The sequence below is a fragment of the Aureococcus anophagefferens genome (genome assembly GCF_000186865.1).
Source record: "Aureococcus anophagefferens unplaced genomic scaffold AURANscaffold_35, whole genome shotgun sequence".
NCBI lineage: Eukaryota > Pelagophyceae > Pelagomonadales > Pelagomonadaceae > Aureococcus > Aureococcus anophagefferens.
The window spans coordinates 384,500-398,047 of record NW_008705593.1 but is presented as its reverse complement, the minus strand read 5'-3'; the positions used below and the strand labels follow the sequence as shown (position 1 = coordinate 398,047).

At 70.7% G+C, this 13,548-nt stretch overlaps 7 protein-coding genes across 7 annotated transcripts; 3 read left to right on the top strand and 4 right to left on the bottom strand.

Annotated features, from left to right (window-relative positions):
• Positions 1–97: 97 nt before the first annotated feature.
• AURANDRAFT_67280 (hypothetical protein) lies at positions 98–878 on the bottom strand (the record flags this gene model as incomplete). The annotated part of the gene is made up of 2 exons (XM_009042676.1): positions 98–193; positions 258–878. The coding sequence occupies 2 exons, from the start codon at positions 876–878 to the stop codon at positions 98–100; spliced, it is 717 nt and encodes a 238-aa protein (XP_009040924.1).
• Positions 879–1,084: 206 nt separating this feature from the next.
• On the top strand, positions 1,085–1,510 carry AURANDRAFT_67279 (hypothetical protein; the record flags this gene model as incomplete). Its single annotated transcript, XM_009042678.1, has 1 exon — positions 1,085–1,510. One exon carries the CDS (start codon positions 1,085–1,087, stop codon positions 1,508–1,510), a length of 426 nt encoding a protein of 141 aa, XP_009040926.1.
• A 708-nt stretch (positions 1,511–2,218) lies between these two features.
• On the top strand, positions 2,219–3,580 carry AURANDRAFT_72552 (expressed protein; the record flags this gene model as incomplete). Its single annotated transcript, XM_009042679.1, has 1 exon — positions 2,219–3,580. One exon carries the CDS (start codon positions 2,311–2,313, stop codon positions 3,559–3,561), a length of 1,251 nt encoding a protein of 416 aa, XP_009040927.1.
• An 800-nt stretch (positions 3,581–4,380) lies between these two features.
• AURANDRAFT_7441 (hypothetical protein) lies at positions 4,381–4,854 on the bottom strand (the record flags this gene model as incomplete). The annotated part of the gene is made up of 1 exon (XM_009042675.1): positions 4,381–4,854. A coding segment is annotated over one exon (474 nt), but the record flags the coding sequence as incomplete, so codon positions are not given.
• Positions 4,855–6,170: 1,316 nt separating this feature from the next.
• Positions 6,171–8,642, bottom strand: AURANDRAFT_67277 (hypothetical protein; the record flags this gene model as incomplete). Its single annotated transcript, XM_009042674.1, has 1 exon — positions 6,171–8,642. The coding sequence occupies one exon, from the start codon at positions 8,640–8,642 to the stop codon at positions 6,171–6,173; it is 2,472 nt and encodes an 823-aa protein (XP_009040922.1).
• Positions 8,643–9,018: 376 nt separating this feature from the next.
• AURANDRAFT_67276 (hypothetical protein) lies at positions 9,019–10,449 on the top strand (the record flags this gene model as incomplete). The annotated part of the gene is made up of 1 exon (XM_009042680.1): positions 9,019–10,449. One exon carries the CDS (start codon positions 9,019–9,021, stop codon positions 10,447–10,449), a length of 1,431 nt encoding a protein of 476 aa, XP_009040928.1.
• Positions 10,450–11,367: 918 nt separating this feature from the next.
• Positions 11,368–13,092, bottom strand: AURANDRAFT_32629 (hypothetical protein; the record flags this gene model as incomplete). Its single annotated transcript, XM_009042673.1, has 2 exons — positions 11,368–11,661; positions 11,902–13,092. 2 exons carry the CDS (start codon positions 13,090–13,092, stop codon positions 11,368–11,370), a joined length of 1,485 nt encoding a protein of 494 aa, XP_009040921.1.
• Positions 13,093–13,548: the final 456 nt, after the last annotated feature.

Below are 13,548 nucleotides of genomic sequence, written 5' to 3'. Positions count from 1 at the left end.
GTAGGTCTTGAAGAGCTCGTCGAGCTGGACGTAGTGCCCCTGGGCAGCACAAGGGTGATTCAACGTCGCTTTAACGTGCGTGTTCCGCGCGCGCGCGTTACGAGAAAAACCTCCACGCTTCGAGATCGTTCCGAGAGATGATCGTCCGTCCAAAAATCAGCCGAAACGAGTGGAAAACGGCCGAGATCGGAGCCTTTGAAGTTGGGAATTTCGCTCTCTTGTGCTGCCCTGTAGTGCGCCGTGAAGACGGCCTTGACCTTCTGCTGCTCCTGCTTGTCGGCCACCAAGGCCTCGAGGACGCGGTGCTTGCCCATGGCGAACCAGTCCTCGTGCATGGCCTCGTGGACGGCGTTGCGGTCCGGGAGCTGGCTCTTGATGACCTCGCGGAGCCGCGACCCTTTCCGCGCCATCGTGCCGCGCCGCTTGTCGGCCTCCATGGCCTCGAGGGCCGTGCGCTTCGCCTCCTGGGCGCTGTACTCGTCGCGCATGGCCTGCTCCCGGAAGGGCTTGCGCGGGTCGCTGAGCTCGAAGGCGATGGTGCTCCAGCGGGAGGTTTTGGGGTGGCCGGCGGCGTCGACGGCGACGCGCGGCGCGAGCGCGACGCACACCTCGGCGCCGTCCTCGAGCTGCTCGCCGAGGAGCGCCTCGGGGTGGAAGAAGGACGTGTCGCTCGTCGTGATGTTGCTCGGGATCAGCGCCGTGCCCGCGGCCTGCGCCTGCCGCGACTCGCGCATGCGCAGCGACCCCTTGGGGCTCTCGCTGCTGTAGCGCGCCGCGCTCACGAGGCCCAGCCACTTGAACGTCTTCTGCCCGTTGCCGCAGGGGATGCGGAACCGGCTCTCGCGCTGCCCGCACTTGACCGTCACGAGGAGGTGCATAGCTGCCCAGACGCTCTCCCTATAGCTAGCGCTGCGAGGCGCGTAGATACTAGGAGTGCAACGAGGCACCATTTACATGCTCGCCAAAGCAACTTTAATTTTGCCGCAAGAGTTTTTTTGATCAAGAGCTTGATGGACGGCGCCTCCGAGTAGCACCGCGCCGCCGAGAACCGCATCTCGCAGCAGCCGCAGCGCTGCGGCACATCATGGCGCCCGCGGCGCCAGCGCCCAACGACGCGCACCACTGCTTCTTCGCCGCGACGGACTGCGACGCGCCGGCCGGGGCCGACGGCACGGCGCGGGGGCGGGCGCCCTACTGCGACACGTTCCTACTCACGTCCGTGCGGTCCATCTGGATGCCGCGGTCCGGCTGCTGGCTCGTCTGCGTCATGATCGGCCTCTGGGCGACGACGTGCCCCGCGCCGAGCGTCGTGCAGGCGCTCCTGAGCGCGGGCGCGGCCGTCGGCGGCCTCACCGTGGGCCGGCGCTCCGAGGACGAGATCTACGGCCTGCCGACGGACGTCGCCAACGACCGCGCCGCCTTCGCCTTCTCCATCAACTTCATGGGCGCCTGCGTCGCCGTCGCGACGACGCTCGCGGTCCAGTTCCTCTCCGGCTTCGAGCTGGGGTAACTTGTGTGTTTCGCGTGTGTCGTCGTTAGGACGAGGAGCGTCTGGTGCGTCGATCTGGGCGAGCCGGGCTGGTCCGAGAGAGACTGCGTCACGCGTACGCTCCGACTCGTCGATGCGTCACCGGCCCGTCGATGACCCCGCGCGTCCTTCGCCGCGGCCGCCCCTGCTGGTTGTGAGGCGGATTCGAGACCGACGCGCGCGAAGAGAGGCCGCGCCTTAGAGCTTCATGCCGTAGCGGCTGCCGCGCTTCGCGGACGCGCGCTTCTTCCAGTCGCGCATAGCCGATCTCGATGTAGCGCAGGAGGCTGTCGACGTCCCAGGCGCCTGCATAGATCCGAGTCTGTCACGGTGGACGAGCAAAAGCGAGACGTGCCAAACAGCCTCTATTCGTTCAACGAGCTCCGCAAGTACATCAAGATAAAAAAGGCCATGCTGCCGAAGAAGGAAAACCAGCTCGCCCTTGACTCTAAAGAACCTGGGCGACACAGCTGGAGAGGCTCGACGTCGCGGCGCGTCACGAGCCGACTCTTTACGAAACGGTGGGCTGCGTGCTCGTCGGACTGGAGTCGCGAAGCGCGGTACGGCCGTTCGTATTGGGCTAGGTCAAGCGTTCCTTTTCCCGGGCGCTACTGCGTAGCGCCCAGGCGCAACTGCGTCGCGCCCGGGCGGCGCAAAGACCCCCCCACACGCTGCGCATCTCTCTGCGGCATTTGCCGCAGTGATGTGCGCGCCTCGGGTGTTTGAGTGAGCCCAAGGCCAGCGCCACCGACGCCCGACACTTGCCACAAGCACCCAAAACCATGGCCGCGCTCGCCGAGGACGACGCGACGGTCGACGACGCCGACGCGGAGCCCCCCCAGGAGTCGGCGCTCCGCCTGAGCCTCCTGGGCGACGAGGCGCACGTGGGCCTCTTCCTCCTGGCCGGCTGGGCGAAGCGCGAGGCGCGCGGCTGCAACTGGGAGCGCGTCGACGAGGGCGCGGCCGGGGACGCCGTGACCGCGGCCTTCGGGCGCCTCGTCGCGCGCGGCGGCGTCGTGCTCGTGTCCGAGCGCGTCGCGGCCGTCGCGCGCGAGGCCGTCGACGCCGAGCGGCGCCGCGGCGACGAGGAGGAACATCGCGGCGTCGTCGTCGTCGAGATCCCGTCGTCGGACGCGGCGCCGCGCGCGTCCTGCGCCCTCTTCGAGCCCAACGAGACGTGGTCCGGCCGCTGGGCGGCCGCGGACGCCGCGGGCGACGACGGCGGGCCGAAGCCGGTGGAGGCCCCCGCGGACGCGGCGGCGGAGGCGGCGACGCGGCGGCGCGTCGACGCGCTCGTGGCCACGCTCTTCCGCCTCGTCGCGCGCGACGGCGGCGGCGAGGCGGCGCCGGCGGGCGGCACGGCGCGCGCGTTCGAGCTCGAGGTGCTGAACGCGTGCACGACGGAGCTCGCGGAGCACCTGCAGGCGCCGAGCGGCGCGCGGCGCTTCGTCGAGGCGCTGAACCGCCAGCGGACGCGCATGGTCGACGTCGGCGCGGCCTACCCGTTCCTCGCCGGTTTGCTGCTGACGGCGCTCGACCGGTGCATGCGGCTGCGGGACGTCGACTCCATCCTCGTGTCCATGATGCTCGCCCAGTCCTTCTACCGGTCGCGGACCGGCGGCGGCGACGCGCCCGCCGCGCGGCGCGAGTACCTCAAGTCCGCGATCCAGACGCACCCCGTCTGGGGCGACGCGCTCTTCTGGCGCGAGGCGCTCGCGCTCTGCGTGTCCAAGCAGAACGCGCACCGGGCGGCGCCGGGCGACGACCCGGACGCCGGCGACGACCCGGGCTGCAGCCCGGGCCTCTTCGCCGCGCTCTTCTACGGCGCCGCGGACGACGGCAAGGCCGCGGCGGCGGACGCGCTCTGGTCCCAGCTCGGCGGCATCGTCCACGCCATGCACGAGTTCGGCGTCGCGCCCGACGCCATCGTCGCGTTCCTCGACGCGGTCTGCGCGGAGCACGCCATCGACGGCGAGCGCAAGCGCATCCTCGCGGACCACGTCGAGGCCATGATCCGGGAGGGCGCGTCGTAACGGCGGGGCGGCAGCAAAAGTGGCACTTAGGGCGACGGAGGCGTCGCGGCCGGGGGCGAAAGAAAAGAGGGGGGCGGGGGGCACACAGGGGGTCGCTCATCTCGCGGGGCCCCGGTCGCTCCGGTCGTTGGGGTCGACGACGCTCCGCGCGCCGACGCCCCTGAAGGGCGGGATGTGGAAGTCCTTCTCCTCGGGCGAGTGGGGCTTGCGCGGCTTCGCCGGCGTCGCGGCGATGGGCGAGTGGACGGAGTTGGGGCTGTCGTCGACGGACTCGTCGAGCTTGCCGTCGTCGCGCGACGCGTGCGTCCGCGCCGTGCCCTCGTCCGCGTCGCCGTCGAGCTTGGGCGCGAGGGACAGGAGGGACGCGGCGGAGCCCTGCGTCGACCGGGCGGCGCCGATGGCCGGCAGCGCGTCGCTCGAGCTGCCCGCGGGGTGGTGCGTGCGGCCCTTGATCGTCGGCGTCTTGTCGAAGGGCGCGCGGCGCTCGTCGCTCGCGCGGTCCGCCAGCCCGAAGAAGCCGCCCTCGGGCGACTGTGCCGGGCTCGGCGCCGGCGCCTTGACGGTGGACCGGCGCACGGCGTCGAAGACGGGCACGTCGGCGAGCGCCGTCGGCGCGACGCGGCGCTCGACGTCGATGACGAGGAGCGCGCCGACGAGCGCCTTGATGGACGGCTCCTGGAGCGTCGGCCGCCGGTGGAGCGCGCCCACGGTCTCGTGGAGCGCGTCGTGGAACCGCGCCGCGCTGTAGAGCAGGCCCGACGAGTAGCAGCGGTTGAGCCAGCCGTGCTCGAAGCCCTCGTGGCCCTCGGCCATCTCCAGCACGACGCACCCCAAACTCCAGACGTCGACCTTCTCCGCGTGGTAGAGGTCGTCGAACAGAATCTCCGGCGCGAAGAAGCCCGGCGACCCGACGAAGTCGCTCATGGCCCAGGACCCGTCCTTGGCCCGCCCGCAGAGCCCGAAGTCGCAGACCTTGACGACGACGTCGCCCGCGGCGACTTCGCCCGCAAGGAGCACGTTCTCGGGCTTGAGGTCGCGGTGGACGACGCCCCGCGCCGCGCAGTGGCCCAGCGCCCCGGCGACGGCGTAGGCGACGCGCAGCACGACGCCGACGCCGAAGCTCGCGTGCTCCGCGGTGAGCGCGTCGTAGAGGTCGCGGCCGCCCTTCTCCATGACAAGGTAGACGTACTTGGGCGTGTGGTACGTCGCCTCGAGGGTGCAGATCGCCGGGTGGTCCAGGGCGCGCATGGCCTCGATCTCGCTGTTGATGCGCTTGATGGACCGGATGCGCTTCCGGATGTCCGCGTCCGCGTAGACGCGCGCCTTGTTGATGCGCTTCGCCGCGAGCGCGGACTCCGGCTGGCCCGCGCGCCGGCAGAGGTAGACCTCGGCGAACTCGCCCCGCCCGAGGCCCTTGACGAGCTCGAAGTCCGCGATGCGCCGGCTCGTCTCCGGGTGCTTCTCCTCGGGCGGGATCGACGCCTGGGTCCGCCAGGCGCTCTCCGTCCAGTCGCCGGTCATCATGGTCCTCGGGGGGGCCGCGCGGGCCCCGGCGCCGGGGCCCGACGCAGCGCCCCGGCCCCGGACCGCGGGCGGCTCCGGGCGGCGACGCGCCCCGAACCGGGCGGCGGGGGCAGCGCGAGGCAGCCCCGACGAGAAGCCAGGCGCCCCTCCGAGGAGTGTCTGGGCCGCAGCGGTGGATGGGCCAGCTTTTCACTGAGGCCGACGGCGTAGCTTGAGAGATCGAGTGGCTGCGCGACGGCGGTTAATTGGTTTGCAACTTCTCGTGAACTTACAATTACGGCCGGCAATCTCGTGGCAACCATTTCCGCCACGTCGCCCACTTGAATTGAACACGAGTCGCGCTGTTCATTGGCCCCTGCAGCTGGCGCCCGCGCCGCCGGCGCGCCTGATGTCGTCGCCCGGACGGGGCAACCGCGAAGCCTCCGGGGCTCTCTCGCGCGCGCGCCCGCATATATATATGGTGAGATCGCGCGGCGTTACAAAAGGGGCGACGGCGGCACTTGCTAATCGACGGACCAAGTTGCAGTGAAATGTATCGCTCGGCTGAAACGTGTCTTTCGCTCGGGACGATGTGGTTGGCCGGCGGCGCGGGGCTGCGTCCGGGGTTCGGGGGGCGCGAACATGCTACACTCTTTCGGCTGCCGGCCGGAATCGGGGCGACGAGCGCGCGGTCTGAAAAGTGTAGCATGTTCGAGCACCCAGAACCTCGCCGCGGGGACCGCCTTGCGCGCGGGGGAGAGAGAGGGGAAAATGATCTCAGCTTCTGCGTGTTCCCGAAACGAGCGGGCTGAAGTTTTGGAATGCCCGACCCCGGATTCCCACTGCGAAGTGTGCTCAGTTTCTCTCCCCCTGGCCTGGAACATGCCAAACCCAGCATCAGAGATCGTGCGACCATCATCGACGACGTCCAACCACTTTTCGAAAGTAAAATTCTAGGTTCAATAAGTTAATGTTGCGTTCCGGCCGACGATTGGTAAGTGGGCGGCGCGCGCGGCCGGGCGCGGCGCCGCGGCCGCGCGGGCGCCGCGCGGTCCGCCGCCGTGGCGGGGGTAGCGGGGGGGGAGTGGGCGGGGCGGGCGCCGCCTTCACAGGCAGCCGCTATGGCGGAAGGACGCCCGGATGCGGCTCGCGCGCGCGTTCGTCTCGGCGCTGTCCTTGCCCTCCTCCTCGACGACCTCGGTGAGGAGGTCCTCGACGTCGCGGGGGTAGGATTGCGCGTCGTTCGCCGGGAGGACCTGGAGCTCCTCGTCGGTCGTCGCGGACGTCTCGGGGATCGTGTGGTCCATGGAGTTGGCGAGCGAGCCCGCGACGGCCCCCGCGGGCGGCGGGCCCGCGGCCGCGGGCGGCGCGTGCTCGGGCGTCGGGTCGAGCGTCGACGCCGTCTTGGACTTGGTCGCGCCGCTCTGGGCGATCATCTCCTTGAGCGCCGCGCCGCGGAGCGTGCCGTTCTTGACGTTCTCGTAGAGCTCCTGCGTCTTCTGCTTGTACGTCGCCGCGTCGACGGCCTGGAGCTGCTTCTGCTTGAAGCCCGTGTCGCCGTGGCCGTGGGGCGAGTCCGGCGCGACGGCGCCGGCCTTGGCCGGCTTGGGCGGCTCGAAGCCGCCGGGCGTGTGGTGCGCGTGCGCCTTCGCGCCCAATTCGTCCGTGCCGAGCGCGGCCGCGATGGACTCCATGAGGATGTCGTTCTTCTTGCGCAGGTAGTAGGACCAGAGCACGTCGCACATGGCCGGCTCCTGCTCGAGCATGGTCATCATCATCTCCGCGTTCGCGAGCACGGCCGGGTAGTCGTGGCAGAGCTCGCGGAAGTCGTCGCGGCTGAGCATCTGGAGCTCGCACCAGACGAGGGCGACGACGTCGACCGTGCGGTAGGGCGACGTCTTCGACACTAAAGCTGTCTCGCCGAAGAAGTTGCCCTCCTCGACCAGGGCCACGACGACGTCGTTCGACGACACGGCCGCCTTGCCGCGCGACAGCAGGAAGAGCTCGCGGCCGACCTCGCCCTGGCGGATGATGTAGTCGAAGGACCGCACGACGATCGAATTCAGCTTCAGCGCGGCCGCGGCGACGCAGCCGTTGGAGCAGCCCGCGAAGAGCGCCGTGTTCCTCAGCTCGCGGCCGTGGAAGTGCATGACGATCTCCTGCCGGAGGTGCGGGCTCAGCGACTCGTCCTTGAAGACCGTGCACCGGCTCGGCATCATGGCGCGCCACTGGTACTCCATGGCGCTCTTGACCTTCTCCGTGATGTGGTGGGGCACGCCGAAGTAGTTGAGCTCGTGCGACGCGCGGTCGATGCGAGAACGGTGCGACGTGTACGCGTTCGAGCTGTTGAGCAGGATGACGACGAGGTCCGCCTGCATGGTCCAGAAGAGCACCGTGCCGACCGTGACGGCGAGCACGCGGAGCCAGTAGTCGCCGACGCCGCCCGTGATCATCACCTCGTTGTAGTTGACGCCGTCGACGGTCGGCAGGCCGCCGACGATCATCGACACGACGCTCCCGATGGCCTCGATGTAGGCCACGCTCAGCTCGACGCAGTTCGGGTCGCCCTCGATGCCCCCGCTCAGGCGGCGGTGGTCGTCGTCCGCGTGGTAGTCGTCCGCGTGGTCGTCGTGGTAGTCGTCCGCGTGGTAGTCGTCGGCGTGGTCGTCGTAGCACGCGGGGTCGCCCGCGAGGCGCCGGTGGCCGTCGTCGTCGTAGCACCCGCCGGAGTCGTCCGTGCAGCCGCCGCCCGCCAGGCGCCGGTGGCCCGGCGAGCAGTAGTGGTCGTACCAGGCGTGGTCGTCCCAGTTGTGCTTCCACGCGCGGTTTCCGTGCGAGTCGACGTTGAGGTTCCCCGCGGGGACGTCCGGGTAGTACTTCTCGCAGGTGATGTGCTTGTAGTAGAGCCCGATGTACCAGCACGCGACGCAGTGGAGGAAGAAGAGGGTCATGAACGTGTGCTGGATGAACATGGCGAAGTTCACGTAGTGGCCTAAATACTTCTTGAGCTTGCCGATGCGCAAAAGCTTCGGGAGCTTCGCGAGCTTGATGACCTTGGCCGTCTTCCGGTGGCGCTTGTCTGCTCCCGTCCAGAACTCCTCGAAGGGAATGTTGCCGAACAGGTCGACCCAGAACCAGCCCGTGTTGTCCTTGAAGGGGTTCCCGTAAACGTAGTGCTCGACGATGTGGCGCCGGTCGTGGCACACGTGTCCGTGGTGGTCGACGAAGCTCGCGGTGAAGTTGACGACCATGTCGGCCCAGAAGATGGCGTCCATGGGTTTCTCGAAGTACCAGTAGTACTCCTTGTCCGGGTGCCAGAACTCGACGGTGACCTTGAGGGGCAGCGTGATGCACACCGCGAGCACGAGCAGGACGATGAGCACGTCCCAGCAGCGCTTCTGGACGCCCTCGGGGTTGTGCAACATGTCGAAGCTCCGCACCACCTCCATGGGCGTCGGCATCCGGCACTGGCCCTTCATGCCGCGGAACATGTCCTTGACGTCCTTCTTGTCGGCGTCGGCGCACTCCTGCATCACCGCCTCGATCGTCTTCCCCTTGACGCCCTCGAGGGTGAACATGGCCCCGTCCCGCTGGTTCACCGTCACCCGCGGCGCGTGGCCGCCGCCCCCGTGGCCGTGGCCGTCGCTGCCGCCCCGCCCCATGGCTCGACGAGCGCCTGTTCTGCCGCGCGCGGGCTGCGCCGGCGCGTCGGTGGGCGCGGGTCCGAGGCCAGGCGCCGGCGCCCTGCCGCTGCGGGGGCGCTCGCGACGCTCAGAAAATGACCTCGCCGCGCGGTCGCTCGACGGCGGTCGCCCCGAGCCCGTGCACCGAAGAGCACCACCACCGAGAGGCGGGGAGCCGCAGGCGGCGCTTTGGCTGGGAGAAACCAACAGGTTAAGATACTGCAGCATCAATATCTCATCAATGTTGTACTTGGGACCGCCCGCCCGCAAGATGGACGCAACTCCAAATAGGAAAAGACATAGAATGACCGCGCCCTGCACGAACGGCGCCCAGACCGGGGCCCGCGTGCACTGCATCGGCCAGCGGTGCTTGCTCCTCGCCGCAGCGTGCGTGATCGGCGGCGCAGATGCGCTTCTCACGTCGCCGCGCCGCGGGCCGAGGCGAGGCGCAGCGCTCGGCGCCAAGACCACGCAGACGATCTACATCACCGACGGCGTCGGCGACCCCTTTCCCATCAAGCCGCACAAGCCCAGGCGCGCGGCGAGCGGCAAGAAGGGCTTCGCCGCCGCGGCGGCGGCGGCGCCGGACGGCGCGTTCGGCAAGCTCTGCCGCTGGGTCGCGAAGAAGGGGGGCAAGAGCGACGGCGTGGCCGTGGGCGACGTCGGCGGCGGCCTGCGCGGCGTCGTCGCGACGCGGGACTTCGCCGTCGGCGACACGGTCTTCAGCGTGCCCAAGGCCGAGTGCGTGCTCTCCGAGGGCCGCGCGGACGCGTCGCCCGTCGCGGAGGTCTGGCGCGTCCTGCCCGCGCCGGCGCCGCACGTCCGCGTGGCGCTGCTGCTGCTCTACCTCGAGCGCGTCGAGCGCAAGGCCTGGGCGCCCCTGCTCGACGTGCTCCCGTCGCCGGCGGACCTGTCGGCGCCCGGGCCCATGCGGCTCTGGGCGCCGGCCGAGGTCGCGGAGACGCAGGACCCGCAGCTCGTGGAGCGCGTCGGCGCGCAGGTCGCGGCGGACGACGCCGCGTACGACGACGTGGTCGTGCCGGGCTGGACCGCGGCGGACTTTGGCGATCCGCCGACGCGGGACGCGTTCAAGATCGCCGTCGCGACAATCACGAGCCGCGCCAAGGGCGAGCGCACGGCCAAGGCGCAGCGGGAGCGCAGCTCCTACATGCTCGTGCCCCTCGCGGACCTCTGCAACCACCGCGACCCCGCGGGCAGCAACGCGGCCGAGGCGCTCGCGCCGTGGGGCCACTTCGTCGTCGCGGCGTCGCGGCGCGTGAGGGCCGGCGAGGAGATCCGCGTGTCCTACGGCGCGCTGCCGAACCGCGCGCTCCTCGCGCAGTTCGGCTTCCAGCTGCCGCTCGACGACGACGACGCGCCCCTGCTCGACGTCGCCGACGCGCTCGCGGCGGCGGACGCCGCGGCCGTCGACGCGTGCGCCGTCGAGGGGCTCCTCGCGCGCGACGCGCGCCGCGCCGTCGACCGCTGGCAGCGCGCGGGGCCGAACCTCGAGGCCGCGGCGGCGGCGCTGGGCATCGACTACGCGGCGCTCCTCGGCCGCGCGCTCGCGGCCTGCGCGACGACGCTCGAGGCGGACGAGGCCGCCGCGGCCGCGGGCGGCCAGGACCCGCGCCTCGCGGAGGCGCTCGCGTTCCGCATCCCGAACAAGGCGTACCTCGCCGCCCACGGGACGCCGCCCTAACCAGGACCCCCATAAACTTGGAAACTAAGAAACGTGCGCCGCTGCTCCTCGGAGAGGCTGGACCGTCGCGACTCGCGGCGGGGCCTCGGTGGCCTAAACTTCGGCGACCGGCGCCTCGACCCCCTCGGGCCGCTTGACCGGCGACGCGAAGGAGCTTCGGGAGAACCGCGAGCCGAGCGACGCCCGCGAGCTCCGGGAGGCGCGGGAGGCGCGGGAGGCGCGCGACGCCCGGCGCATGGCCTTCGTGAAGGTCTCGAGGGACATGCTGCCGCCCGCCTCGTCGCTCCCGCCGATCACGTCGTCGCAGACGTCGTCGTAGTCCACGTCGAGGGCCATGGTCGTGACCAGCGCGTACGTTCCGCCGAAGCTCTTCAGGAAGGCCTTGAGGTCCGCGCGGTCGATGCGCCCGTCGCGATCCTTGTCGATGAGGTCGAAGACCTCCGCGTAGTCCGACTTCTTCTGCCGTTTCGCGTAGCGGAGGTACGCCTCGAACGTGATGCCGCGCTCCGCCCGCATGTCCTCGAGCATGCGCCGCACGGCCTCGGCGTCCACGCCGAAGCGGTCCATGACGCCTTCGAGGTCCTCGGCCGTGATGAGCCTGCGAGGCTGCGGTGGTCAAGGGGGCTGCGGGAGGGGGCGGGGGCAGCGCACGAGGCTGCGGTGGTCAAGGGGGCTGCGGGAGGGGGCGGGGGCAGCGCACCCGTCGCCGTCTTGGTCGAACAATTCAAAGGCCTCGGCGGCCTCGGCGATCTCCTCCTCGCTCATGCCTTCGAGGGCGACGTGATCCGCGCCCTCGGCCATGACTGCGTGAATGGAAGCCGCGCGATCAGGCGTACAGCAGGATTGATGTGACGCGACAAAAGAAGTTTCGGCTTTGTCCTCAAGCAGGGAAAACTTCAAGGAAACATGCCTTCAAGTTTACTCGAGGAACTCGGCGTCGCCAACGACGCGGACCCCCACGAGGGAGAACGTGTTCGCCTCGGTGATCTCGACGTCGACCGTGCGGCCGACGAGGTCGTCCGCGTCGCCCTCGAAGAAGACGAGCTTGTTGCCCCGCGTCCGGCCGACGACCTGGGTCGGCGCGCGCGTGTTGCGCTGCTCGACGAGGACGGGCTCGACGCGGCCGAGGTAGCGCTCCGCGCGGCGCTTGACGTGGGCGTCGGACTTGGCGTTGATGCGCCGCAGGCGGTCCTCCTTGACGTCGTCGTCGCACTGCCTCGGCCCGACGGCCGTCAGAGGGTGGAACGCGGACCGCGGCGCGGCCGCGGCGCGGTCGAGCGCCGCGAGCGCGTCGGCCTTGGCCTTGACCGTGGCGTCCCAGGCGTCCTCGTCGTCGTCGCCGTTCCGCAGGGCCCCCAGGCGCGCCTCGGCCAGCGCCCGGAAGTCGCCGCGGACGCGCGCCTTCGCGTCGTCGACGGCCGTCTCGCGGTCCGCGAGCTTCGACACGTCGACGCCGAGCGTCGCGAAGGCGTCCGCGGCGCCGTCCCAGTGCGCCATGGGCGTGCCCGGCCGCGGCGAGTAGGCCGCCGTCATGCACGCGTCGAATTCGACGTCGTCCATCAACGCGAGCGTCGCCTCGAAGGCCGCCTCCGACTCGCCGGGGCAGCCGACGATGAAGTCGCTCGAGATCGTCGCGTCCGGCAGCCGTTTCCGGATCTTGGCGACGATGGACCGGTAGCGGTCCGCCGTGTAGCCCCGGCCCATCAAACGGAGCATCGCGTCGTCGCCCGACTGCGCGGGCATGTGGAACACGGGCATGATCACGTCGCCGTGGTCCGCGACGGCGTCGATGACGGCATCTGTAATATAGCGCGGGTGGCTCGTCACGAAGCGCACGCGCATGTCGCCGTGCCGCCGCGCGACGTCCGCGACGGCGGCGAGCAGGTCGTGGAAGTGGCGCCGGGGCCGCATGTCGCGGCCGTAGGCGTCGACGTTCTGGCCCAGGAGCGTGACCTCGCGGTAGCCCCGGTTCCCCAAGTCGTCGATCTCCGCCAGGATCTCGTCGGGCGCGCGCGACTGCTCGACGCCGCGCGTGTTGGGGACGACGCAGTACGTGCAGCGCTCGTTGCAGCCGTGCGTGATCGTCACCCAGGCGACGACGCCCGACGCGCGCCGCGGCGCCGTCGGCGCGTCGAGCGCCGCGCCCGACGCCGCACTGGACGTCGACGTCGCGCCGTACGACGCGGACGTCGCCGCGACCTGCTCGCCGTGGACCATCGCGCGCTCGAGCACGTCCGGCAGCCGGTTCGCGTACTGGGGCCCCATGACGACGTCGACCTCGGGCGCCCGTCGCAGCAGGCGCGCGCCCTCCTGCTGGGCCACGCAGCCCGCGACGACGATCGTCACGTCCTCGCCGTTGCGCTTCCGCTTCGCCTGGGGCCCCACGTAGGAGTAGACCTTCGTCTCGGCGTGCTCGCGGATGCTGCAGGTGTTGAGCACGACGACGTTGGCCAGCTTCGGGTCCGGGGCCTCGACGAGGCCGAGCTGCCGCAGCGACCCCTCGAGCCGCTCGCTGTCGGCCGCGTTCATCTGGCAGCCCATGGTCACCATCGCGTAGGTCTTGCCCGCGCAGGCGCCGGCGAGATCCGTCGCCGCGCCCCGGACCTTCTTCCGGGGCTTCGTGGCGAGGTCGAGGTCGTGCATCGCGTCGTCGACCTTGACGACGTGGAAGCCGAGGCCGCTCGCGACGACGGTGACGTCCCCGGGCTTCAACGGCTCGGCCATCACCGCAGCGCGCGCCTCCGCGGGGAGCATGCCGTCCGTCGCCAGCTGCTCGCCGGCCCCGTGCTCGACCCAGCCGATGCGGCCCTCCTCGCCGCCGGACACGGGCTCGAGGCTCATGGCTTTGGCCAGCGCGCCGAAGTCGCACGCCGCGGCCGCGGCGGCCAGCCGGAGCTCCCGCGCGACGTCCCGCGTCGCGACGACGATCTGCGACAGGTGCCGCGCGCGCTCGCCGCCGACGATGGCCGCGCTCGACGTCGACGTCCCGCGCGCGACGTTACCGGACCACCCGCCGTCGATGGGCACGTCGCGGACGCGCGCCGCGTCGCCCCAGCGCGCGCGCTTCTCCCGCACGACGAGGGCGCCGCCGCCCTTGCG